This window comes from Carettochelys insculpta, chromosome 30 (genome assembly GCF_033958435.1).
Source record: "Carettochelys insculpta isolate YL-2023 chromosome 30, ASM3395843v1, whole genome shotgun sequence".
NCBI lineage: Eukaryota > Metazoa > Chordata > Testudines > Carettochelyidae > Carettochelys > Carettochelys insculpta.
This window is the reverse complement of record NC_134166.1, coordinates 29,207-56,884: the sequence shown is the minus strand read 5'-3', so window position 1 is coordinate 56,884 and position 27,678 is coordinate 29,207. Positions and strand designations below refer to the sequence as shown.

At 44.4% G+C, this 27,678-nt stretch overlaps 1 protein-coding gene and 1 non-coding gene across 2 annotated transcripts; both read right to left on the bottom strand.

Annotated features, from left to right (window-relative positions):
- Window positions 1-1,033: 1,033 nt before the first annotated feature.
- On the bottom strand, window positions 1,034-27,663 carry KHDC4 (KH domain containing 4, pre-mRNA splicing factor). Its single transcript, XM_074980998.1, is given in 15 exon segments — window positions 1,034-2,479; window positions 3,518-3,609; window positions 4,394-4,506; window positions 5,985-6,140; window positions 6,631-6,887; window positions 7,092-7,149; window positions 7,790-7,850; window positions 8,369-8,580; window positions 8,909-9,072; window positions 20,712-20,764; window positions 21,949-22,028; window positions 24,039-24,167; window positions 27,160-27,400; window positions 27,573-27,627; window positions 27,630-27,663. Coding segments are annotated over 15 exon segments (1,902 nt in total). The 5' UTR covers window positions 27,661-27,663; the 3' UTR covers window positions 1,034-2,279.
- Window positions 8,675-8,801, bottom strand: LOC142004095 (small Cajal body-specific RNA 4). Its single transcript, XR_012642926.1, has one exon.
- Window positions 27,664-27,678: the final 15 nt, after the last annotated feature.

The window sequence follows — 27,678 nt, the reverse complement described above, 5'->3', positions numbered from 1 at the left end:
ATGGAACAGAACCCTCATGTACTCTGAGACCCTACTGTATTTGCCAACCTCCTGGACCCAGGGCTCCTGGATATGAAAGAGTTTACCGTGTTTGAACAGAAGCCTCTCAAGGCAAAACCCCACTTGTTTTGTTTGCAGGATTGGGGTTTATTAAAAATAATTTATGGCAATTAGTTTTAAAAGTTGGTGATATGTTGAAATAAGCATAGCAAATACAAATCTATAAATACATTTAAACAAGAGAAACCTTGAAAAACCAAAGAACTGTACATTGCATGCACAATTCTGCCCCTTGTATAAATCCCATCTGATGAAGTGGGTTTTACCCAGGGAAGTTTGACCTAGTAAATTTGTTAGTCTCTAAAGTGCCATAGGACTGGTTGTTATTTGTGAAGTTACAGACTATTACGCTTCACCTCTGCAACCCTGTACAGAGGACAATGGAGAAGAAAAATCACATGACAGAAGTTTGTCGCATCACTTAATGCGCTTCTGAAAGGGGCTCAGATTTCAGTGATGAGCGTAACACAAGAACCTAAACAGAACAAAATATTTTTAATTGTAGACCAAGTTTAAGTAGAAGATTTCCTTTTTTTTTCCCCCCTAGGTTGCTTAATGCTAGAAATGAACAGGACTAAATGGTATGGCTGGTTTTAAAAAAAACAAATAGAACACTGATACTATTTTTAAAAGGTGCTATGTGCGTCACATTGTCACTACAAAGGAGCAAAAAAAACCCCAAAGTGTTCTCAAATGGAAAAAAGCAAGCTACTTCTAATGTCCTATTATGATATTCTTAGCAACTACCTGTAACAATAAAAAGGTACGATATTTTCAAACAGAAAACCTGATTTTCAAGTTGAGTCCCGTTAAAATGGTTTTAATGGTCTTAGTGAGGAAGAATGTTTCATCAAATTCTAGTCCTGTTAAAACACCAAGTTAAGCGGGAGATAGTGGTTATATTCCCACCCCAGAGGCACTGGCTTGTACCCAAGAAAGCTATCTGATAGAGATGAAGAGATGGAAGCAAAAGGAATATTTGTATATTTATTTAAGGAAATTATGTTTCTGTAATTATTTACAACATGTAGGAAACCAGAGAATAAGTTTATACAAAGCCACCCAGCCTGCACGGTAGTCAAAATGTGTAAAAGTTACACTTATTACAATATTTCCAACTACTACTCATGTTTTAAATGCGAATCCACACTTCCATTTACATTGTGTCCTGCCACACATTAGTGGCTTCATACATGTTATCAATATGAAAGACTAATTTTGGCAACATCTTGCCATGCTAAGAAAGGCCATGTTGCGGTTCCAGTCACTGTAAACAATTCACAATCTTTTCAAGATTCTGCTTCTGCGCTTCAGTGTAATAGCAGAGCTTGCAATCAGGTCTTTGGAGATATACAAACCAGGATGCTATGTTTCTCTGTTAAATTGTCATGAAACAAAACTAGTGGAATCAGACTAAGAAATTAATGACACCAACATGACAAGTAGTATCACATGAACCAGATGAAGAAGGTTAGATTGTATACACCACTGATATACCAAGTATGTACTAGTATTAATAGCAAGCCAAAACCATCCACAATAGGAAATTGTGGGGAAAAAGCCTTAACATCTCCCCCAACCTCCAGGGCATTTGCCTAGAAGCATGTTATTCTAAGTTACTGAAACTGAATTTTGGAATTAAGGGTGGGGGGGGGAGGGCGAGCGGGAGAGACACCACACATGGAAAGTGCTTAAAGTAAATTAGGAATTCAAGAAAACATGATCTTAAAGAAATGTGTAATGCATAGCTTTTTTTCCCCCTCCAGTGAAAATCAAAATGCTGAGAACATCTTTTGTCACCACTGACTCAAGACACATTGACAGAAGGAAAGTTACTTCAAAATACAAACATAAAATCTGTATGTAAGTCAACCTGGTCAGCTATCTCCATTTCTGAAGCTAGACAGGACACATGGAAAATGCAGGGGAAGAGATATACCTCCCTATTCTTGTTCTGTGAGCACATTCCCTCACTGTATAAAAAGTCTGTACTGCACTGAATTTGTGATTTCAAATAACTTTTCATAAATGACAAATTCACTGCAGAAATATGGATTGTAAAAATATAACAGAACCCCTTTCAAAAGGGAATAGTGCACCTTTAGCAGCTTCTGCAAAGGTAAAAACAATATACATTTGCAAAGTTCATTTTGTAATATACATGCATTATTGCTAGAGAAAAAAAGGTAACTGAGGGTACAAAAACTGTTTTGTAGCTTCTAGGGCGCCATCCAAAATGGCATCTGTTGTTTAGCTCGTTGTTGCGAGGAAGGATACTGGTATCCCAAACTCCATCCCTGCGAAAAGGTACTTGCATTTTTATGGGCACCATGTTCCTCTTCTTCATCTGATGAATCTCCAGTGTAAGATACCAATCCAAACCCCTTTTCAGCAGTTTTTATCTTCTTAGCTGGATGATCTAGGGAAAAGAAAAAAAAAAACACGCCCCCCCCCCCCCCCCCAAGAGAAGGGGGGGAGAAAAAAAAGGAAAAAAAAAAAAGGTAATTCCCCAAACAAGTTAATTAATTAAAAAAAAAAAGACGTTAATCATAAATTGTTAGTTGGACACCATTTTGAGGTCACAGGGTCATTGGTCACCCAAGGTTGGAGGTCACACGAAATATCACCAGCAACAGCACATGTGATCCATCAGAGCCATGTAAGAGAGCAGAGAAAGAAAAAAAGAAACACAAAACAAAAAAAAAAAAGGTAAAGTTAGCAAATGAGTTTGTGAGAATGTAATTTACCGTAAGAGATAAATTTGTAAAGAAAAGTCAAAATTTAATCATAAGAAGCCTAATACAATGGCAAACTGGCTCCAATGGTGAAGAAAAACTGATGTTAAACTAATAAACTGTGTCTGCAGTTCTTGGATACAAGGAAATGTGCAATTTTCAGGGCGTGTACAAGTACAGAGATTTAAAATGTTCTCTCAAATAGCAAATATTTGATGCTAAAGAATTATATGAAAAGATGGTATCCTGTGATGATTCGTCAGTTTTGGACAATTTTGGGAGAACACTTACTGGACACACGGCTTATGTTAATGATTGGTTTAATATGTACAGCTATATAATTTGAGCTTGATGGTCATGTAAAACTGTGATACACAGAGCAATTGTACAGAGCAGTGCCTAGGCTGATTATCAAAAATTAAAAACACAACAAAAAAAAGGAAGCCTTCCTCTTTTTTGAAAGGAAGAGCAACATATCACCATTCCCAGGATTTTACCAACATTCAAATATTTACTTAATCTCTCAGAAGCAAGGTATCTCATGGGTTGACAGTTCCAAGCTATATAAGAAATCCATGGGTTTCAAGCCATTTGAAGTAGCACTCCAAAAGGATGGCCCAGAATGGATTGGGTATTTCAGCATTTGCAAAAATCAACATTAGATTATACATTGCAAGGTGAGCTTGCTTTTGCATATGGATTTTTTTGGTTTGTTTGCTTACCATGGTTGCCCAGTAAGGACCCCGATCCATTTCTTTCTTCGGATTCTGTTTTCATTGCAGTCACTGGAAAAGCTGGTGGAGGCATCAACTGCCTGTTTTAAGAAAAGCATTATTTAACTATTAACTTAAATAATTTAGTAATTTAAAAATAAATTACCGAATAAATAATTAAGATATTAAATAATCCAATAATTAGCAATACAGGAGTAGTGGGTTAAGAATTTAAAGAGAAGGTATAAAATTAGACAATGTGAGACCGGAATGAATTCTAACACCTTGCTGAAGATCTACCAGAAGCAGGCTAACACTGTCTTACAAATTTAAAGGAAACAGTGCTTGCATGATGTTTTCTTCATCAAGCAAAATAATGAATTAGGTAGATGGACCAATTCATGTTTAGCTCACCAAATTAAGTTTCCAAGTAATTTGATAATCTGATCACTTACATTTCAACATACCAAAAGAAAGTTATGCACTTAGTTGTCAAGCATATCTGAGTTTTTAAATTTTACCAATTGCCCAGATGTATTTCTCCAGGACTTAAAAATGAGATCTAGAAAATTATTTCTCAAGTTCTTTGTATAGGCAATTCCTTATTATAAGTAACATAGACACGTATGAAGGCATAATATATTTGTTATTATGCCTTCACATTTACTGAAGAACTCAGTGAGAAACCTACATAATTTGTAAGAGTTTCAAAAGGCTGACAGAGAAACCTAGAAAGTAAGAGTATGCAGGGAATGGGCAACAAAAATCTCCACATTATAAAAGCCTCACAATCCTTCTGACTGGCTTTTGTGACTCCAGTGTGGGTCGCAGCCCACCAGCTGAAAATTAACATGATTTTAACCCTATTTGTACTTTAACATTTACCTGTCCCTCTCTCTCTCCTTTCCTGAGGAACTTGCTGACTTCGATCCTGTTCCATCGATTTCACTCTGACCGGAGAAGCCTGTACCTAAATTAGTCATATGAATGGGTCCATGCTATGAGCAGAAAAACACATGGCATTAGCAAATCTACAACTATAAGTTACAACTCCTTAATGAAAATGTCAGGAAGCCCAACCTTTGGGAATATAGTGCAAATTAGAGACATGATTTAATATTTCAAATTTTCAGAGTCTAATATTTGAGATTGCACTATACAAAAAGAGGAAGAGATCAGTAAATAGCTACTGCTCTTTAGTGTAACTATTAAAATGCTTTTTCCTAAAGTATCCTGAGCAAAGTAAGTTGTATATAAACATCTTCAAACTGTCAAAAAAGAATTTTGTAGAACACTCAATTACAGTATCTAAGGACCACATTTTAATGGTATACCAAATCTCAAGTGCTTTAACCCCTTTTGCAAATTAAATTTAGGTTCCTGAACCAGCTAGATGTTGCAACATTGAATACAGCAATGCCTAAATACTGAGCCCAAGTGCCAAGGCAGAAAAGGGCTTGCATCACCTAGACCATTTTCACCACAATGTTTGATTGTGCCCCCATGAAGCAGTCAGACCACTTCCTACTTTCCTCTTGGACTGAAACAGAATGCTACTTGGAACACCAGTTTTCACCTCACAGACATTTGTGGGTGCAAGTATATCTGCCATTTGAGATTGATCATAACTTTTTAAATGTTTTCTGCCAAAACAGTCTTTTAAATGCAAGTTTGGATAAATTTTACTAGGGACAATTTGGACTCAGGAAAATACTTCAGGGATGAGAAGGCACTCTTCCATGGCAGCAACTCCCTTTCTGTTAAGAAACTTCTATGTGTAAGTGGTGAATTATATTACACATTTATCAAATTGCATAGATTTTTATCTCAGAACATTATGCCTCGTGCTATCTCAAAAAATTTGAGTCTAGACTTACTATAAAAAAGAAACACGAGAAGTCCTGAGGTATCTTATAGACTAACAGATTTATTGGTGCACAAGCTTTCACGGCCAAAGACCCACTTCATCAGATGCCATCTGACAAAGTGGGTCTTTGCTCACGAAAGCTCATGTTTCAATAAATCTGCTTGTATATGGTGCCACAAGGCTTCTAATTATTTTGCGGATAAAGACTAACACAGCTACCCCTCTCAGTCTAGTCTTACTGTAATCCTCCTAATTACTAAAATTGCCAGAAACCTGAATAGAAGATTCTGGAAGCAATTAATATACTGTGTCTCACAATAAAAGCAATTGTTGTTTTTCATTATAGAACACTATGAAAAGGAATTATTTAATTTTTGTCTGAAAGAAATGGAGGCACTAAATGCAAATGGGGTGTATCTGGTCAAAAGAACAGATGTGTGAAGTCTTCATCACAAATATAATATTGTATTTAATAATTCACTTGCATTGCCTAAAGTGTTAGATGACAGTCATGAAACAACAAACTACAGTAAGAAAGATCAATTCACAGCAGTCTCTTGTAGGAAAGGGAACTTGAGGCAGGTACTAAAATTGCTTATTTTTTTGCACCTGGTATCCCAGCAGTCCAGACTCTCTTTCATCTGGTAGCTCCTCAGTGAAGCGCCTCTTTTGGCCCTGAGGCTGTGGTTGGACTTGTGGTGGTGAGGCAGCTGGCAAGGTTGGTTTCACTGGTGGAACAGGAAGAAAAGGGCCACTCAGAGGACTCTAGTGACAAAAAAAAAAAATAGGTGAATAACATTGCATGGAAGAAGCTGATATAGGTCGAACCCTCGGGACCTGACCGCTGCTGGATGAGAGAATTTGCTGGTCCAAAGGAGGTCAATGCTGGGCACTTGGAGGATATTTAGGGGTAAATTACAGCGAAATAAAACAAAAAAAGCAATCCCGTAGCACTCAGAATACTAACAAAATAATTCATTAGGTGATGAGCTCTCGTGGAACAGACCCATTGCACCCCCACCCACCTAAACCTGTATTCTATTTTTTCTACTCCAATTGTCTGATTGCATCTTACTCATGAAAGCTCATGATCTAACAAATTTTTTTAGCCTCTAAGGTGCTTCAAGACTGCTTATTATTTGTGAAGCTACAGATTAGCACAGCTAAGCCTCTGAAACTATAAAAAATTGTGTTAGCAGAGGCAGAAGCTTGTTAGCTCACAACTTTAGGTCAATTCACCCACTCCTTGCCCTACCTGGCCAGTGCTAGCTGGAGGTTGTACTTGTGAAATTGGATACTGTGTCGGTACAGTTGGTACTCCAGCGGGTAATGCTGTTAACACTCCAGGTGCCAATGGCACTGCTGGTGGTACGATGCCTGGCACTCCAAAAGGTGGTTGAACTGGCTGCTGAGGAGGAGGAGGAGGAACAGAGTAACCAGACTGGTAGCCATTGGCTGGATAGTATGATGGCTGAGGAGGTATGCTATTTATAGCAGCAGGTTGTGTGAAACCTGGTGAGAGAGAAAAAAATAAAATCTATTACTTCTAAGCCACCTGCAGAATCTGAAAACAAAATACATGTAAATGGACAAAAATGGTAAGAGGAAAGCAGTTGTTTACAGAGGATAAACGAGGGAAGAGATTTTCAAAATTAACAGGGAAAAAGACTATTGCCCAGTACCATCAGACTTAAAAACTTCAGAGTTAACACATACCTGCTAAAGGTACTGCAGTGGTTATTTGATTCACAAAGCGGGAGTATTCAGCATGAACCTTCAAAGGACATTAAGAGATTAGCAAATAAATATATACCACAAACCATGTCAGATTATCTTCTTTGCCAGAAAAATATTTCTTACTACATAACTGTCCAACAATTAGCACAATGTGGTCCCAGATCTAGGGTCTTCCAAAAGCACAGTAATGTTAATGATCCAAGCAATAAAGGGAAAAGGACAAAGCTAAGACACTGGTATGGTTTGTTCGCATGACAGAGTTCTATCAGGGATATATTATTGGAGTCTTTAATGCAGAAGCGAAAAACCCCTGACCCATAGTCCAACCTGCAGCTTGTCTGGATACAAGCCCCATGGCTTGGGGCACCCCTCCCCAGCATCCGGCTTGCTGAGGGCTGCTGGCAGCTCAGCTGGGACAGGCAGCCTGACTGGGGCCACTGGTCGGTATCTGAAGGTCTCTCTGCATCTCCCACCATTTCTCTGCTCCCCTACCCTGTACATGCCACTGTTCAAAGCCAGTTGCTTCCATGAAATATACCACCACCAGCAGGTCAAAAATTAGGAAATTTTCCTAAAAGCATAATGGAAATAATTACCACAAATGAGGCATACCAGAGCTAAAAGGGACTGTGAAACTTCGTATTTGTGTGAATACACTACCATGAAAAGTCACTTACAGTTTGTAACAGATTCTCACACAGCTTTTTAGCAGCTGCCAGACCTTCTGGTTTTGGATGACTGAAAAAAAAAAAAAAAAAAAAAAAAAGAGTCAGGAACTTAAAATGAAATGCATTAGAGGTCTTGCTGTTTTGTGGCTGAATTTTATGACTAAACTTGGGTGCTTCTTCCTCTTTTCTGCCTCCATTGGTAGCTTTTTCCCTCTCCCTTCATATAGGTGATCAACTGCTGTCTGATCAATACACTACATTTTTCCTATAACCCATCTGTTGCTCTCAGTACCAAATGAAGATGCTTAGAGTAAAGGAGAAGCCTATAGATATAATAGTGTTTTATGAAACATTTAAACAGAAGCATAACATGTCTTTCTAAACAAAACCAAAAGTATGCGGCATTAAGTTCTTGTGCAAATCAGTAAGTTAACATTAAATGCAAGAAATTTTGTCTTAAGAAGTTGTTGCATTTGCGAATGTTTCATTCAAGCTTGCTCAGCAGTCAGGTGGAGATATTTCTGTTTTCAGCGTCACCTGAAATTACATTTGCAATGACTGTTACAGAGATTCTTAAATTCACCATACCTTATGTAGATATACATAGGTTCAAAGGCTTCTCTGCCTGAAGCTGGCTCTATGCAGCCTGAGCCCTTCCCACGTAGGAAGACCTTGGCACCAGTCTCAATCTGAATGTGTTGCAAATAGGAGCAGCTAGGCCCTTCCACCTTTTCCTTCACATTAAACGTTGGTACAGCATGCTCCAGACCAACAAATAATTTGTCCTGAACATAATGCATCTGCAAGCATAACAGCAAACAGCTAATAATTTCACTTAAAGTTTACAAACTCATTTTCAAAAGTTAAATTTATTCCTACAGAAGTAGAACAGTTAAATGTTGGATGGTACAGTCAATCCTATGCTCTTCTTTAAGTAGAACTGCTCTCTGCATCCCTTTCTCTAGGAGGATGGTATCAGCAGAGCCCCTCTTCACAGACTCCACCTTCTTAGTCCTCCAATTATCACAGTGAATTAGATGTTAAACAAGACAAATACTGTATGTAAATGGGTAAATCTTACAATATAAGCATAAAATGCTATAAGAATCACAGGCCTGCATTACATACCCCTGACTGGAATGGAGGCTTCTGGCCAACAGCAGGAGACAGCTGGGCAATGGGGGCTGGCTGGTGATAAACAGTCACTGTAGCGCCATTGAAAGTTGGACTGGAACCAGTGGCAGCTTTCACTACTCCATTAGTAATTATTTCTTTAATTCGGTTTACAGCTCCTGTTGTGTATAATGCAATACCAGTTTCAGGAAAGGCATAACCATCTTTCGAGTCTTTATATTTTAAATCCTTCTCTTTGATTAGACTACCCCAAACAGAAACCTACTTATGCTTGAAAACATCTGTGGTATTGCCTTGCCTGCTTTAATGGGTTGATATTACAGTGAAAGATATGATATCCAGCGTTATACCAACTGGAAAGCTCTATAAACTATTATTTCTGGTCTTCAATAGGGTCTGATTGGCACAAGGCCAGCAGGCTCCCTATCTGGCTCCCCAGAAGCAGCAACATGTCCTAGCTGCTCCTAGGCATAGGAACTGCCACAGGGGCTCCATACACTGCACCACCATTGGCTCCACAGATCCCACTGGCTGGGAACCACCGATGGCCAATGGCAGCTACAGAGGTGGCACCGTCAGGCAGAGGCAGAATGCAGAGCACCCAAGCTGTGCTTCTGCACAGGAAAAATGAAACAAACCCAATCCCACAAACAATCCAGTAGAAGAACATCTTCCAAGAGCAATAAACTGCTGCACTCATACCCAACCCAGCAGATTGGTTTCACTCTGATCTCTTCAGCAGAGTTCCAACTCTTCAAGTGTCTGCTAAATAATACATCCTTGGCACTTTACACAAGGGACACCCCCCACCCACCTTTGCATTTACAATAATATTATGTATAAGCTAATTTCTGAGTGATTAAAAAAAAAAAAAAAGACATGGGACTAAGATAACTGACCAAAAGCAAACTAAAGTAACTGATAGAAAACCATTTTGTCTACATGTTCACTGTACTGCAATCATACTCCTGGACCACTTACATGCTCAAATTTGTTATATTATTTTAAATGACATTCCCACTGCTACACACACACACACACTCTCTCTCTCTCTCTTCCCCCGCTCCCAAAACTAACTCAACTGCATTTGACTGATTTCACCAGAAGAGAATCACTCTTATGGATACTATTGCTAGGCAGATGTTTGCTTTGATTTCCATTTCAGGGTCTGTTTGTTTTATTTTTCCTACAAATTTTTCCCGGATGAAATTTGGGGACGTGACTTCCTCCAAGAGAGAACTATTTTCTCAATTTTCATTCTCTAAACGATCAGATTATATACAGTTTAAAAAGCTTCAAGTGTTAATGCTGTTTTCTCATCATGAATACCAGACTACCTTCCACAGAGTTTAAGATCATATTGTTCCTGGGATTCAAACACATTGGGTGCGTCTACACTAGCTGGCTACTTCGAAGTAGCCAGCCCAACGTTGAAATAGCACCTGTCACGTCTACATGTGCCGGGTGCTATTTCGACGTTGAAATCAACGTTAGGCAGCAAGATGTTGAAGTCGCTATTCAATAGCACCCTACTTCGACGTTGAACATTGAAGTAGCGTGTGTGTAGACGATCCGCGTCCCGCTACTTCGAAATTGCGGTGTCCTCTATGGTGGCCATCAGCTGAGGGGTTGAGAGACACTCTCTCCAGCCCCTGCAGGGCTCTATGGTCGCCATGTGCAGCAGCCTTAAAGGCACCACTGACCCAGATTTCCCGTGGCAGGAAGCTGAGTGTGTGCAGGCAGCAGCACAGGCACGTGCTAGTCCTGCACGCTTCTCACAGGCCCCGATCCCCACTGCCTTTATCCAGGGCCTCCAGCCAGCCCCCTGAGTGCCCCCAGGGCTCCCCTCCTGAGGGAACCCAGGCACCCCCAGCAGCCAGGCGGGGGGCCAAAAGGATGCAGGGCCCCTCCTGGTCAGAGGCCGAGCTCCAAGACCTGCTGGGGCTCTGGGGCAAGGAGGAGGTGCTCCACATGATGGGGAGCAAGCAGAGGAACGCAGAAGCGTTCGCCCGACTGGCCGAGGGCCTGGCTGCCCAGGGTCACCCTGCCCGCACCCGGATCATGTCCAGAGTAAAGTGAAGGAGCTGTGGCAGGGGTACACGCCCGGGCCTGGGACTTGGCCAGCCGGTCTGGGGCCGCCTCCGCCACTTGCCCCATTACAGGGAGCTCAGGGCCATCCTGGACCCCCAGGACACCTCCTCCCCCCACCCCCTGGCCACCCTTGACACCACGGCTGACGGGACAGCGGAGGAGGGGTCCAGCAGCGAGGAGGGTGGGGCTCCTCACTGACCTCCCTTCCCGGAGCACGAGCCGGGCATCCGCCCACCAGGCTTCCCCCGACTACGGCAATGGACAGTCAGGTACGTACCCCACAGAGCACACACCCATGGGCCACAGGGCGGGGGCACCAGCCACGACCGGGAGCCTCACACACCCCCAGTGGACCCCAACCCGTGAATGCCCAGCCACAGTACAGTCCCAGGATGGCGGCACGACCATCAGTGCCTGTCAGCACCTGTAACCATGGACAGAACTCAGCCTTGACCCCAGGGGCGGGGGGACAATGCCATGGCGACAGCCAACAGGGACATCAAACCACCGCTGGGGACAGGCACCCAGTACCCAAGAGGGGCAGGGAGAAGGGGCCAGGGTACTGGACTAACAGCCTTCCCCTCCCTCTCTCCGGCTGCAGCATCGGACGCCCCAGGCAGCCAGGCACCGTCCATTGTCCCCGCCAGAGGCCAGCCACCGCCAGCAGCCAGAGACACCCCCAAGGCCAGCAGGATGGTCTCGCCACTGCCGGACTCTTGGGATGGCCCTGGTGGACCCTCAGCTGCTGCTGGCAGCTCTCCGGCAGCAGACGGAGGTGGCGGAGGAAAGACTCTGCTTCGAGCGGGAGGAGTCCACCCCGTGGTGGGCGGTGTGGGAGGACTTTATGGGGGTTTTCAGGGACATAGCCAGGTCGATCCGGGAAGCTGTCGCCCGGCTCCCGCCCCCCGCTGCCTCCCAGACTGCCCTCTCCGCCGCTCCACCCGCCTCGCCACCTGCTGCCCCGCCTGCCTCACCACCTGCAAGCTCCACAGAGCCCACTGGGGCTGAAGACCGGCCAGTGGAGGCATCCCAGCCATACCTGCCGGTCCTCCCAGCCCCCAGCCGGCCACGCCGGGGACTGCGGACATGGGGAGGGGGGTTGCGAGCCGTACCCGCCGGGGCTTGTGCCCCTCTACCCCCACCCCGGACTAATGGGGGCCCAGTGGACGGCTCAGCTGTTGGCCCATGTATATAGTTGTCCCCCTTTTTGTAGATTAGTTGCAGTTTCTTTGTTGACTCAAACAAGTTATCCAGTTTAAAAAAAAAACAAAAGTTTTATTTTCCAAAAAGCTGGAGTCGTGTGCTTGTTGGTGTGCGGGCATTGGGGGTGGTGTGTGTGGGGGGGGAGGGGGAGGGAATCTTCTGGGGAAGGCCAGGGAAGTGCTCAGGGATCTCCCTGATCGAAGTGGGCCTGCAGGGCCTCATGGACCCATACCCCCTCATGGTGAACTTGGTGGCTGGGTGCAGCGGCCAGCTGGGGGAAGCCCATGCCAGCGTTGACCGCCCACCCTGGAAGAAAGCCTCCCCCTTGCTCTCAACGATGTTGTGGAGCGTGCAGCACGCTCCCACAACCTGGGGGGTGTTTTGGAGGCTGATGTCCAGTCGGGCAAGGAAGCACCTCCAGCGGCCCTTCAGACAGCCAAATGTTCTCTCCACCACCTGGCGCATGTGGTTCAGGCGGGCATTGAACCACTCCTGGCTGGTGTTGAGGTGGCTGGTGTACGGGTGCATGAGCCAGGGCTGGAGGGGGTAGGCCACGTCCGCCACGAGGCAGAGGGGCATGGTGGTGTCACCCAGAGGGATTTCCCTCTGGGGGATGTAGGTCCCCACCTCCACCCGGCAGCACAGGCCCGAGTTCCTAAAAACACTGGCATCGTGTGTGCAGCCGGGCCAGCCCATGTACACGTCCTGGAAGCGGTCCCGACTGTCCACGATGGCCTGCAGGATCACGGAGTGGTAGCCCTGCGGTTGATGTATCTTCCTCCGCTGTGGTCCGGGGCGTGGATGGGGATATGGGTCCCATCCAGGGCCCCGAAGCAGTTGGGGAACCCCATGGAGGCGAATCCTGCGATGGCTGCGTCCAGGTCCCCAAGTCGGACAACTCTCTGGAGCAACATGGCATTAAGCGCACGGACCACCTGTGGGGAGGGAACACAGGTGCCCATGAGGCTGTGCAGGGTGCCCTAGGGCCCTTCCCCCAGGCCCCCCTCCCAGACACCTCCCTGGGTACCCCACTTACCCAGCCCATCCTCCGCGGTACCCCTCCCTTTCTAGCCCCACACCCGGCCCCTCCCTCCCCTCCTCCCCAAGCCCACACCCAGCGCCCCCGCCCCCCAGTGGGTGCGTGCCTGGGCCTCCTTACCTCCATGACGACGACCCCGACCGCAGCCTTTCCCACTCCAAACTGGAGTCCCACGGAGCGATAGCTGTCTGGAGTGGCCAGCTTCCAGACACCTATTGTGACTCTCCTCTTGAGGGGGAGGGCGCGCCGCATCCGGGTGTTGTGGTGCCTCAGTGATGGAGTGAGCTACTGGCAGAGCTCAAGAAAGGTCTGCCAGCACATGCGGAAGTTCTGGAGCCACATATCGTCGTCCCACTCCCGCATGACGAGCTGCTCCCACCACTTGGAGCTGGTGGGGTAGCTCCAGAGGCGGGGGAGCAGCCGGTGAGGAAGAGGGGAGCCTGGTGGTCAGGGGCGTCCCCATCTGCCTCCGGGATGTGCTCCTCTGGCAGGAGCCACTGGGCGGCCTCCCGGGCAGCACCTAGCAGGGCACTTGCCCCCTGGATGACTACCTGGAGGGCCTCTGCTTCCTGTTGCTGCTGCTGCAGCTGCTGCTGGGTGTCCATATCTGCTGTGACTTGGTCTGCGAGAGAGTGGCTACTGCTCTGCAGACCTCGTGCTGTGCAGGCCGGGTGTGTCTGGGAGGGGCCCTTTAAAGGAGCGACTTGCAGCTGCCCCAGAAGGGCTAGTGTGCTTTGTGACCTGGTCCGCAGTCTTTCCTGGCCCCTTATTTCGAAAGGGGGTGCTTGTGTGTGTAGACGCTCTGCATTTCCTTCCAGGGCGGCTCTTTTCGACGTTCCCCGTCGCTACTTCGACGTTGAACGTCAACGTTGCCAGCCCTGGAGGACGTGTAGACGATATTCGTCGAAGTAGCCTATTTCAATGTTCTTACTTCGAAATAGGCTACTTTGACGTAATGTGCTAGTGTAGACGTAGCCACTCTCCCTCTACTAAGTTAACCATTCCCAAATTCTTTAGTAAATTCTTAATTTAACAGTTAAACAAATAAATTACATGCGTTCAGGGATCAGCATGATCACGTGTGATAAAACAGCAAGCATAACTCCCAATGATGTAAGCGGTTTAAAAAAAAAAAAAAAAAGTGCACTGCAGCCCTTCCAGTCACTAATAGGAAGAGTCCATGGACCTCATCCTTAACGTTACTCAAATCACAGTGAAGCTTCTCTTTCATGCAAGTTGTCAATCTTCATGCTTTTTAAACTAGCTTATTATTTTTCAATCTAGTATTTTTTGTTTCTCAAAATAGGTTAAAATAAAAGGACTTGCTGATACTGGGTGCGAAGTGAACAATAACATTCTGGTAAAAAAAAACCCACTAGAACGTCATAGTTCGGGTTCCAGATCATTTGTGCATCCTGGATTCTGGATAGGACCTTGCTATCAGTACGATCGGAGACAGAATACTACTTCAGAATTTCAAAGTGAAGAAAATTAAAATTTTGAAATTAAAATGTAAAAATACTAAAAGCTCATGTTAACAAAGACTATGATTCCAGATTGAAAAAAAAAGCTCAACAACCAAACCTCACTCACAAATATAGAAAAAAAAATTACGTACAGAATCACAAACCAGAGTAACTCTATAATCTACTATATATTTTAGAATGACTGTCAGTGCAACATTTGTTAAAAAAAACCCTCCTCTTAAACTGTAAGAGCCACAACCACAAAATTTGGTACGCTGCTCCTTTTACTCTAACTTGAGCCAAAGTCAGAGTGTGGTAGTGCCTGGAAAGTGGGAAATGCCTGAAAGCCTAGGATTTCCTTGAAGATGGAAAGGAAGGGGGGCACTGACAGGAGTAATGACATACTTCAGATTTGCCACTGGGAGCAGAGCGCGCAGGGTTTTCTCCTCCGGTAATGTTTAGAATATAATCTATACAGTTGAGTGGTCTAAATTAGCAGGAATTCTTTAAAAACATGGTAAATTTTAATATCTGGTTCTATTATCCAGAGCTCTCATATAATAGTAGACATCCTTCAGTCTACGTACACTATGGATCGCGCCCTTTGTACTTGCATTTGGGATCATCATTTGCAGCAGACTGTGAAGGCCCACACAAGAGTGACAGTCCTTGCTGCATCTGTTGCATGTGTAATGGGTGTTTGGCAAGTCCTTACTGTACTTTCTGTGGGCTCGCTACTCCTCTGCTAGCTGTTTGATCCTCATCTCACCCTTCTGAAGGCCCTTGTGTAGTTCCTGCCTCCATCTGCTGCAATCGTCTGCCAGCTCCTCCCAGCTGTCCGGCTCGATGTCTACCTCCCTGAGGTCCCTCTTGCAAACATCTCTGTAGCGCAACTGGGGGCATCTGGGAGGTCTTTTGCCAGAGGCCAGCCCGCCATACAGGATGGCTTTTGGGATCCTTCCATCATTCATCCTGTGGACATAGCCAAGCCAGCGGAGCCGCCACTGCCTGAGGAGGGTGTGCATGGTTGGGATTCCAGCTTGCTCAAGGACAGAGTTGTTGGACACTCTGTCCTTCCATGATATTCCAAGGATGCGCCTGAGGCAGCACAAGTGGAAGATGTTCAGCCTCTTTTCCTGGCGGGCATACAGGGTCCAAGACTCGCTGCCGTAAAGGAGGGTGCTGAGCAGGCTCTGTAGACTTGCATTTTGGTGCGCGTGTACAGCTTGATGTTATTCCACACTCTCTTGCTGAGTCTGGACAGAGTTGTGGCTGCTTTTCCAATCCTCCTATTTAAATCAGTCTCCAATGACAGGGTGTCCATGATGGTGGACCCAAGGTAAACGAACTTGTGGATGACCTCTAACGTATAGTTGTCAATGCTGATTGATGGAGATTCAGCAACGTCCTGACCAAGTACATTTGTCTTTTTTAGGCTGATGGAAAGCCCGAAGTCCTTGCATGCTTTGGAGAACTGACCCAGCAGTTTCTGAAGCTGGTCTTCTGTGTGTGACACTACAGCAGCGTCATCTGCGAACAGCATCTCTCTGATGAGGACTTCCAGGACCTTAGATTTAGCTTTTAGCCTTGCAAGATTAAACAGTCTCCCATCAGATCTTGTGTGCAAGATGCCCTCTGTTGAAGATCCAAAGGCATGTTTCAGGAGGAGTGCGAAGAAGATCCCGAACTATGTCGGAGTAAGGACGCATCCTTGTTTGACGCCGCTCCTGATGCTGAAAACATCAGATAATGTGCCGTCATATTGGATGGCTCCTCTCATGTCTTTGTGGAAACACTGGATCATCTTGAGTAAACGTGGTGGACAGCCTATCTTGTAGAGCAGTTTGAACAATCCATCCCTGCTGACCAAGTCGAAGGCCTTGGTCAGGTCGATGAAGGCAATATAAGCCGTGTCTACACGTGCACGCTACTTCGAAGTAGCGGCACTAACTTCGAAATAGCGCCCGTCACGGCTACACGTGTTGGGCGCTATTTCGATGTTAACATCGACGTTAAGCGGCGAGACGTCGAAGCCGCTAACCCCATGAGGGGATAGGAATAGTGCCCTACTTCGACGTTCAACGTCGAAGTAGGGACCGTGTAGTCGTTGCGCGTCCCGCAACGTCGAAATTGCGGGGTCCTCCATGGCAGCCATCAGCTGAGGGGTTGAGAGACGCTCTCTCTCCAGCCCCTGCAGGGCTCTATGGTCACTGTGTGCAGCAGCCCTTAGCCCAGGGCTTCTGGCTGCTGCTGCTGCAGCTGGGGATCCATGCTGCATGCACAGGGTCTGCAACCAGTTGTTGGCTCTGTGGATCTTGTGTTGTTTAGTGCAACTGTGTCTGGGAGGGGCCCTTTAAGGGAGCGGCTTGCTGTTGAGTCCGCCCTGTGACCCTGTCTGCAGCTGTGCCTGGCACCCTTATTTCGATGTGTGCTACTGTGGTGTGTAGATGTTCCCTCGCAGCGCCTATTTCAATGTGGTGCTGCGCAACGTCGATGTGAACGTCGACGTTGCCAGCCCTGGAGGACGTGTAGACGTTATTCATCGAAATAGCCTATTTCGATATCACTACATTGAAATAAGCTATTTTGATGTAGCGTTCACGTGTAGACGTAGCCATAGAGTGGCTTCCTCTGCTCCCTGCATTTCTCCTGCAGCTGCTTCACAGAGAAGACTGTGTCAATGGTAGATCTCTCTGCGTGGAATCTGCACTGGGATTCGGGATACACCCTCTCAGCAATCTTCTGGAGTCTGCCGAGGATGATGTGAGAGAACAGTTTACCAGTGATGCTTAGGAGGGAGATTCCACAGTAATTGTTGCAGTCACTTCTGTCTCCTTTGTTCTTATAAAAGGTTACGATGTTATCATCACACATATCCTGTGGAACCTCTCCCTCTCTCCAGCACAGGCACAGTAGCTCATGTAGGGGTTCCAGGAGGGTGTCCGTGGCACACTTGATTACCGCTGGTGGAATACCATCTGGGCCTGGGGCCTTTCCAACTGCAATTCTGTCGATGGCTTTCTTCAGTTCATCCAGCTGGTTCCTGATCCAGTTCGTCCATTACTGGTAAGAGCTCGATGGCATTGAGGGCTGTATCAACCACAATGTTCTCGCGTGAGTACAGCTGTGAGAAGTGCTTGACCCAGCGCTCCATCTGTTTGGCTTTGTCAGTGATGACTTCACAAGGTTTGGATTTCAGAGGTGCCATCTTGTTCTGGGTGGGTCCTAATGCCTTCTTGATACCCTCATACATTCCCCTGAGATTACCAGAGTCAGCACAGGTCTGGATACTGCTGCATAGCTTAAGCCAGTAGTTGTTGGCACAGCGCCTGGCTGTCTGCTGTACTGTTTTTCTGGCTGCTCCGAGTGCTTGCAGGGTACTCTGGCTCGGTGAATGTTTGTACTCCAGGAGTGCAGCGCACTTCTTTTTGATGGCTAGAATCATCTCCTCAGAGTTAGCTTTGAACCAGTCATTTGTGTTTCTAGCTCTTCTTCCAAACACCGAAAAGGCTGCGTTGTAAATTGTATCCCTCAGATGCCTCCATCTGGATGTCAGATTGGCACTCCCAGGGCTGCTGCGCAAATTCTCCTCGAGGATCTCTCTGAACTTTTCAGCTCTCTCTGAGTTTGCTGTATTTCTGGCATCAATACAGGGCCTTCCAGTTAATTTAGAGTGGTACAGCTTCTTGAGTCTCACCCTGAGTTTGGAGCAAACTAGCGAGTGATCGGTATTGCAGTCGGCACTATGATAGCTGCGTGTCAGAAGGACGTTTCTGAGGTTATCACGTCTAGTGAAGACCACGTCTAGTTGATGCCAGTGTTTTGAGCGTGGGTGTCTCCATGACACACTGTGCTGTGGCTTGGTTTGGAAAAATGTGTTTGTGATGCACAGATTGTGGTACGTGCAAAGTTCAAGAAGATGCTGTCTGTTTTCGTTCATTTTTCCCACACCAAACTGGCTTAAGCAGGAAGGCCATGAGTCATGATCAGCTCCAACTCTTGCACTGAAGTCACCCAAAATGTACAGTTGTTCGTGAGCAGGTATTCACATTATGGCAGCACTAAGCACGTCATAGAACTTGTCTTTTACTTCTGGTGTGGTGTACAGGGTTGGAGTGTAAGTGCTGATCAGGTGGACAGGATCAGCACAAGTTTGAAGTATGACCTGAAGGTGTCTTTCCCATCCGCCCATGACTAATTCCACCATTTATAGAAGGGTGTTTCTGATGGCAAAGCCAACACCATGCTCCCTGGGTTCTTCTTGGGCTTTACCCTGCCAGAAAAAGGTGTAGTCCTTTTCTTTAGGGATCCCAAATCTGTGAGTCGCGTCTCTTGCAGAGCAGCAATGTCAACTTGGAGCCTCTTCAGTTCCTCATTGAGGACAACGGTCTTTCGGGTGTCGCTGATGTCCTGAAGATCTTCAGTCAAACCAGTCAGCATGGTCCGCACATTCCAGCAAGCAAGCTTAAAACTTTGATGGTTTCCTTTTCTTGTTGATTTTCTTATTGGTTTGCCTGGTGCTCAAATTTCAGTCACTTGTCAGGTTTGGGAACCTTAAGCCTCACGCACCCAGTGAGGCAGGTGAACTGTGGCGGATAGTAGCCTACTGGCTGGGGGCTGCCCAGCTTGAGGCAGGCGGTGACTGTCCAGTGAGATGCGATGATCTCTCCCACCGTCGAAGGCAACCCCTGGTGCTCGTTCTCTATGCCAGCCGAGCAAGAGCTTATAACCGGTACCCATTACCTCCCGTGTTGGTTCAACGCTGTTAAGTGATGCTGGAGTACCTCTCCAGGCACGAGCCTGGGCAATTTTTTTTTTTTTTTTTAATCTCAAATAAGCAGCATTTTAAACACAAGCAATTTTTAGTTATGTTTTCCGTAAGTACAGTACAATGAAAATACAAATATAGCAAATAAATATAAGTTTATAGTGTACAATACTACTGTTGTTGGTAAATAAAGTACTCTGCATACATTTTTGTTTCTTAATATCTAATCTTATTTTTCTTTAGTGTTATGCATTGCTAGGTATACCCCTGTATTAGCAAAGTTCTTTGAATATCCGTCAACCCCCTCATTCCTGGACTGCTAGATATGAAGGAGGTTACTGTATTTTATAGTGAAATTACATAATTGACATCTGTCTACATTGGCAAACCTATACATTACAGGAAAGGTTGCAAACTAGTTTATCGGAATGGTGATGGGCATAGGAATGCTGCAAGTAGTGTAGAGGAGGTAATACATTGGGAAGAAACATTGACAAAAAGAGCAGATGGGAAGTTGAACAATTTCACTTATTCCTTTGCGTTTTAAAGTTTGTCTTAGTGCACTGTGCTGTCTAGCCCCTCCAACTGAAAACTCGCCTCTTGTAATAACACTGCAGACTGATCTACACTGGGATCTTACACTGTGCATCTCAGGAGGTGTGAAAAGTCCGTAACTCAGATGTAGCTATGCTGACTTAACCTCCAGTATAGACAACAGTACATTGATGGAAAAATTCTTCTGTTAACCTAGCTACTGCCTCTTAGTGAAGGTAATCTAGCTCCCGAATGGGAGAACTCTTCCTGTGCATATAGGCAGTCTCTACACATTGAAGCACTACAGTGGCACAACTGCAATATTGCAGCTGTGCCACTGTAGTGGTTTAAACATAGGTATATACAGTAGGATTTGAATGTACATGATCAGAGAGAGGATCTCTCCATCTATGCCCTAGCACGGGAATTCTTCCTATGGCTCACCTGAGGACATCTAGATGACTTATTATTCCTTTTGACAACAGGGCTGCATCTGAGCTTGTCGTCTATCAAACCCTCAGGTCTGGTGACTTGTAGGATGAAATGGACAATGTTTCTAACTTTTCAGCCAACAACAGATTTATCTTATTGCACAGTGTTACCTTCTCCCAGATGATTTACAGCTCACAATAAATAATTACATCAAATTAACTAAAAACCACAAGAGTACAAGACACATATCTATGTATTACTTACTGTCAACTAGCTCCCGTGTCTGCCCCTGGACATGGAGGTACAAAGGCCGATCCCTATTAAAACACAAAACAAAACCAAAAAATCTATTAAAGCACTAACATCGTTAACCAGAGATGAATTCATCGCAATTCCTTTATGATTTTGATAATGCTACATGTATTTTCTTAATATAAAATCAATAATCCCTGTTGAATTCTGAGAGAAATGGCAACAAAACAAACCAGCAGCCTGAGAAGGTATAAATAAATTATAATTAAGTAAGTCTTAACTGTATGTTTTTCATTTAATTTCATGACCCTTGAAAGGCAAAGGGATACAAGAAATTCTGAAGCTCCTTATATGAATGACTGAATTCCCTACATTACTAAAACCTGGAACTTGAAAATAATTATTTTTCAACATTTACATTACGTTTACTCTTTGGATTTCACTCATTTGGTTCAACTGCCGGTGCTTTGTCACTTTCACTTTCTGGTTTGCTTGTTATCATGCTGCCATTGGCTACCATATCCCAAACTTTTACAGTGACAGGCCTACCAGTCCAAGAGGCAAGAAGACCCATACCAGTGTGCTCCTTGTAAGGAGTGACACCTCGGTTCCACTGAAGCCACTGACTAAACTCCCTTTGACTTGGGGCCAGGATTTCACTCTAACAGTATGCAAGTCGTAATCCAGAGTTCCCTAATGAATGGCATAACATGTTTCCTACACATGCCATTTAACAACGCAGTGAAATATTAAATATACTCTTGTATACATCTGAAAAAGTAAACTCCACCCTTGTAGCACTCAAAGTCTTTGAGTCCCTTGAGCTAGCTACGTAAAGAAAATCTGCTTCAGAATTTAGATCAAGCTGAAATTCCATCAAAAGCATTTTGAGAAACTACTAATTTAACTCTTCACTTGAATGTTAAACCAAGAATTCCTAGGTTCAATGTAAATAAGTTGTTCTTGAAATACTACATACTGAAATACTTGACAAGAGAGTACTGAAGTCCCTAAGACCAGCTGAAAGCAGTTTTGATTTGCACTGCTCTAATGAGCAAGAGTCCTCGTCATGAGCCTTACTGTGCTAGATGCTGCACAAATGCAGTTACACATGCCATCAATATTTCAACCTGCTAACGATTAGCCTCCACAACAACCACAATACTGACATAAGTGTCTTTGAGGGTAACTACATATAACCATAGTAGTACTCAACCGTGATGCCAAATACTTTAAAAGAACTACAGACCCAGGTCCTATTTTTGCCTTTTCCTCCACAGTCATGAACCTCCCTCGAGTAGAGACAGCTGCTCCACTGAGACGACTTATCTGTAGATTCACAAGGAAAAAAAAAAGTTACACATGAGGACCTACTTGAATCACAGGATGATTGTCAAATAAGTGCTGCTGACTTACAGGCAAGACATGGAAAAGGAATCACGGGCTTTTATTAATTGCAGTAATTTGGAAAGCCAGAGAAAAACCACTCGTTTAAGAAAAATTTGCTGAAACAGCACAAACACTCATGTATTATAACTATTCCTGCTATTTTTTTGGTAACCGTCTTGCTGTAACTATATTACAGTCAATAATGCATAGGGCTGACAGTGGGAGATCCAGGTGCCTTGACAAAATTGTGATGGAAACCCAATATTGCAGGATCTACAATTTAGCAAAATTTAAGAAGGATCTCAGTCATGAAACAAGTGGTAAATGAAACCTGGACCAAATAGTCAGTGAAAATTCAACTGATTAAAATTATGGAAGTACTTCAGTATGAAGAGAAATCAAAAATACCAGGACTGTTGATTTAGAGATGCTACCTGATAATTTATACTGCACAAAAGTTACACGTAGCACTTTAGTTCACCTTTAATTAAATGACATTGAAAGAAAACATTTAAAACTGAATAAAGGGATTGTTTGTGGTACCAAATTACAGGCATTTATTTTAAAAAAAAAAAAAAAAAAAAAAAAGGAAGACTGCAAATCACTTGGCTTCACTAATGAGCATTAGATTCTTGTCTCTCACGGGCAGTTTATTTCACTTTGGTTTTTTATGCCTTAATTTGAAGAATCTGATACTGGTCACAGACAAAATATAGACTAAATGGACCAGTAAACTGATCCAATATAGCAAATCCTGTATCTGTACAAAGGACACGTCCAAACAGCAGGCTTCTGTTGGGAGACAGGAGGTTTCTCGGCAAAAGTCTGATGCATTGGGAGTGTTCTGACATTTCCTCGTTCCACGAGGAAAAAGGGGTGTCTCGGCAGAGGGAGTGTTCCTGACATTTGGCCCATTGTGGACGGGCAAATGTCAGGAAAGCTTAGAGGGCTTTGTAGAGCCTTGGGTTGGGAAATGGCAGCTGCAAACCTGCCTCCTCCTGCCCAGGCCTGTGGCTCTCCTACAGCAGAGCACAGAGCCAGGAAGAAAAATGCAGGAAGCCAGAGCTGGGGTTTGTGTACAGTCCCGCCCCTTGGAGAGGTGTGGGGGGCAAATCCCACTCATCACTGCCCTGCATCCCTCCATGCTGTGCATGAGTGCAGATGGCAGGCTTGTCTGCACTCTCACTGAGCGTTCATACTGATCTCTATTACCCAGAATATTTGATTATCTGGCAACCTCCCGGTCCCATGGATGCTGGATATCAAAGAGTTTACTGTATGTAAATTATTCTGAATATGTTTACAAGCAGTCACAAACTTTGCTATTATATTGCATTGTTTCAAATTCAGAATCTAGTCACTCTGGCCAATAAACTACAATAACTACATCTACACTAGGGGAAAACTTCAAAATGGCCATGCTAATGGCCAAATCAGCGAATACTACTCAGGAGCTGAAATGAATATTCAGCACCTCATTAGTATGCTGCTGCCTGGGGCACTTCAAAAGTGCTGAGTTTCACTCTTGCATGGGTCATCTACTCAGGGGTCCTTTTCGAAAGGACCCTGCAAACGTTGAAATCCCCTTATTCAATAGGAATAAGGGGACTTCAATGTTTGCAGGGTCCTTTCAAAAAGGACCCCCGAGTAGACAAGTCACGCGAGAGTGAAACGCGGAACTTTTGAAATACCATGGCTGGCAGCAGCTAATGAGGTGCTGAATATGAATTTCAGCGCCTCATTAGTATTCTCTGATTTGGCCAGTAGCACAGCCATTTTGAAATTTTGCTCAAGTGTAGACACGGCCAATGTGTTTACAGCTCCCTGCCCTCTACTTATACACAAGCAAAAAACTTTTTCTAGGAAACTTCCATGAAGTAAGGAACATTCAATTTTTTAAAACTCTAAAGAGTTAAAAGTCAAAAAATTAGACATAGGTTCTTTACATACCTCATCCTGAGTTTGTCCTCTTGTCAACAGGTTTCTGCATGTGAGGGGTACATCATTGATTTCCACTTCTGCTACTACAAGGTCATCCTTACTTTTGTTTGTAGCTGGACCTTTCCCTGGGGCCTGCAGCTTCAACAGACCATTACAAAACTTTGATACATGGCAATACTCATTTGTACCATACAACACAACAAATCGACCAGAAACAACAATCTTATCTTCTATAGCCCTTTGCACGCTGTGAACTCATTAGCTTTACAAACACTAAAAAAAATTATTAGTAATCTCTAGTATTAATTACTTACCTATCTCTTCACATCTTCAAATACGCTGTATACGTACCATCTGACTAATTCTTCACAAAACACAAATCTTTAACGCAGAAGGAGAATTCCCACTGGAAACAGCCAGCCCCTGAAAATCTTTGCCATGGGGTGACACTTTCCACTGGTGACAGCCAACCCGCGAAAATCTCTCTCACCTTTGGAGCCCTCACCACATGCTAGCCAGGCAACAGTGCTGCACTGCCCTGCAGTCACGTGCTTTTACTGGATCGGAGCTACCCCCATGACGTGGTTGGGCACAAGATAGACCCCGACTGCACAGTGCCTGTGTAAGGGGAGCTGAGGGTTGAGCCCTGTACAAATGTGACCTGCAAAGAAGCTTCTCGGCCTCTCAAATAACAATGACCCCCACAGCCTAGCCGCCACGGGCTTCCTGGTGCCGAATTCAAATTTGCAGGCTTCCTGTTACTGACTTCCTGTGCACCTGGAGAGCAGCAGAGATGGAAATGGCCAGAGAGGGGAACCCTGGGGCACTGTGGCATACAGATGGGATGCCTCTGGAGGCTAATAAAGTTGATTTAAAGTCATGGCACTGCCACACTAGCCTTAATTTGAACTTTTAAAAATCGAACTTCATGCTACACCAAGTCACTTTTCATGGTATTATCATTTACGGTGAAGACAGTGACATTGTAAAATCAAGCTACCTGCCTTAAAATCAACTTTATAATGTAGCGTAGACATAGCCTGAGATGGGTATTAAGATCTTCATTTTACAGACAGAGAAGCTGAGAAAGGAAGGTCTTAGTGTCTAAGGAACTGGATTCCAGAGAGAGAGAGACTTTGCTCAAGATGCAATTTCTCTTTACTTCAATTCCCAATGTGTAAAATGGAGATAATACTTTCATGCTTAGTGTAAATTGTAAGCTTTTCCAAACTAATATTGTCCTTTACTATTTGTTTGCACAGCATACAATAAAATAGGGACCTGATCTCAGTTGGTTTTGAGAGGCTACAATAAAACAATCAGAACAATAAAAGCATGAAGAGGTAAAGCTTGTGGGGGTACACACTTGACGTTCCATCCACGGTGATTTTACAGACCGCTTCAAATCAGAATTTCTCCCATGTGTGTTTCCAGACAGTGCAATATCCTACTGAGGCCAAAAAATTCACTCTCATGTTGGAGAATCTCAAATTCTATCATGAAATAATAGGAAATAAGGCTCTGAGACTGGTTTCATCGGAGGTTAAACTTATCAACCAATGGTTTCACATTTGTCAGTTAGTAAAAATTATGAAGATTCCAGGCAGCAAGGAGATCTGAGAAATGTTTACTACATAAGCCCATATAAAAGATTTTCAAATCAAGCTTTAGATAAATCCTCTATCATTTCATTAGTTTTACTCAGAGAATAGAGACCGTGACAAAATAAGGAACAAAACTTTAGTGCAACTTCACACTAGCCCCATTAGACTACGCAAATTGGTGGAACCGATGTTTCTTTCTACCATCAACAGGCAGTGGAAATAACAGTATAAACCAAATCACAAAGATCCACAGGTTTTAAAAAGATTTGTTGATGTCACATTGTACTGGCTAGGACAGGAAGCTGAGATCTCCAAGTTCCACATCTGGCTCTACCATTCCTCAAAGCCAGTGTTTCCCTAAAACACTGGGATACCCCTTAAGGGACTTCAGCCTTATAAGCGTACCCCCCCCCCCCCCCAGCCGTCACAGTATTAATCTCCTGATTTTTAATAATTTATTTTCTGCCATGCACTCCTTGAAATCCTTTCACATACCACCAACAGCATGTGTACCAGACTTTGAGAAGCACCGCTCTATGCTACAGCTGAAGGTAGGATTTCCAGTCCAGTAGATACATGCTGCCTATCTTTTATTTAGCTAACATGCTAAAGTGCAGTTGTGGCAGTTTATACATGCCACAGGCTTAGGGTCTCAGACTGAATTACATTCAGACAGCTAGACAGTACTGCTGCCCATACTGCCTGAATTACACTGACATTTTTAAGATGCTAGCTTTACCAAAGCTGGTGAGTATATGTCTAACCTAAATGAAAATTACATCTTCAGGGGAAGTGTAACACTACCTTATCTGAAATTTAAGTACATTACTTATATTGCATGTTTGTTTTTACTCCTGTACGGAAAACTCCTTATAAGACTTCCTTAAATTAATGCCATACGCATGCACTCTACACATGGTTAACTTTAACCAGGTAAGCAGTATAACCTTAAAAAGACCACTTGTTAAATCTTAAAGTTAACTGGATTGCTCTTTATCAGATTGAAAAATTAATATGCATAAAATACTTCGACAAGACTATAAGTTCTAAATATTACTAAACCAAACTGTAATTTCATCCAAAAAGTTATAGAGCTGTTTTGCCCAGAAATGTAGCACCACCATTTCTAATGCTTTCTGAATACAAATTGGATCCTTCTGTTGAATTCTGCATCATCAGAACTGCCTTTCCAATTACTGTTTTTCCATTATATTTAAACCCCTTTTCATTTTTTAAAAAAAAATCACATACTATTTTCTGAAAAATAGCAAAATATCTGAAATCTTGTGCATTTCACTGGACTGTGCCTTCATCCTCAAACCTTAACATTAGGTCCTCCTGGCAGTAAAGTGCAACCACTGTACATACTATTCAACAAGAAGTCCTGTGACACTTTGTAGACTAACAGAAAATCTACAAGGTGCCACAGAACTTCTTGTTGTTTTTGAAAACACAGACTAACACAGCTACTTCTCTGATACTTGTAGGTACTATTGCTGACCTAAAGAGAAATACCTCTTACCCACCTTGTCTGTAGCGTTCGCTGTTGGTTTCAGTTTTCCTTTAGCCATTAGCATCGCATTGATTTTCGCGGCCACCGCAGCAGCTGCATCCAGAGCTCCCGAGGGGGCGGCAGAGCTCTCAGAACCAGCCACTGCGGAGACACCATCGGTGCTCGTTGGAAAGGGGCGCCCAGGCAACGGGGCCGTGCCTGGGAGAATGAAAACAGCCGGAGAAGGACCGGGCTGGTCCCATTTACTGCGGCGCCTAGAAAAGTAAACACGTTCAGCTTCGTTCCCCGAGCTTCCAACCCCTCAGCTCACAGCGCCCCAAACCACCCTCACCTCCCCCGCTCCACATGCTCACAGCGCCCGGACCCCCGCGAAACCTCCAATACCCCCCACCCCCACCAAAATTGGACTCTCCAATCCCGCCTTACCCGCCAGCGGCCCCGGAATCCCGCTGCCCTGTGCTCCCCGCTGACATGGCTCCAACCGGCTCGACCACCGCTCCAAACCCTTCGTCATTTCCGCCACCCACAAGGC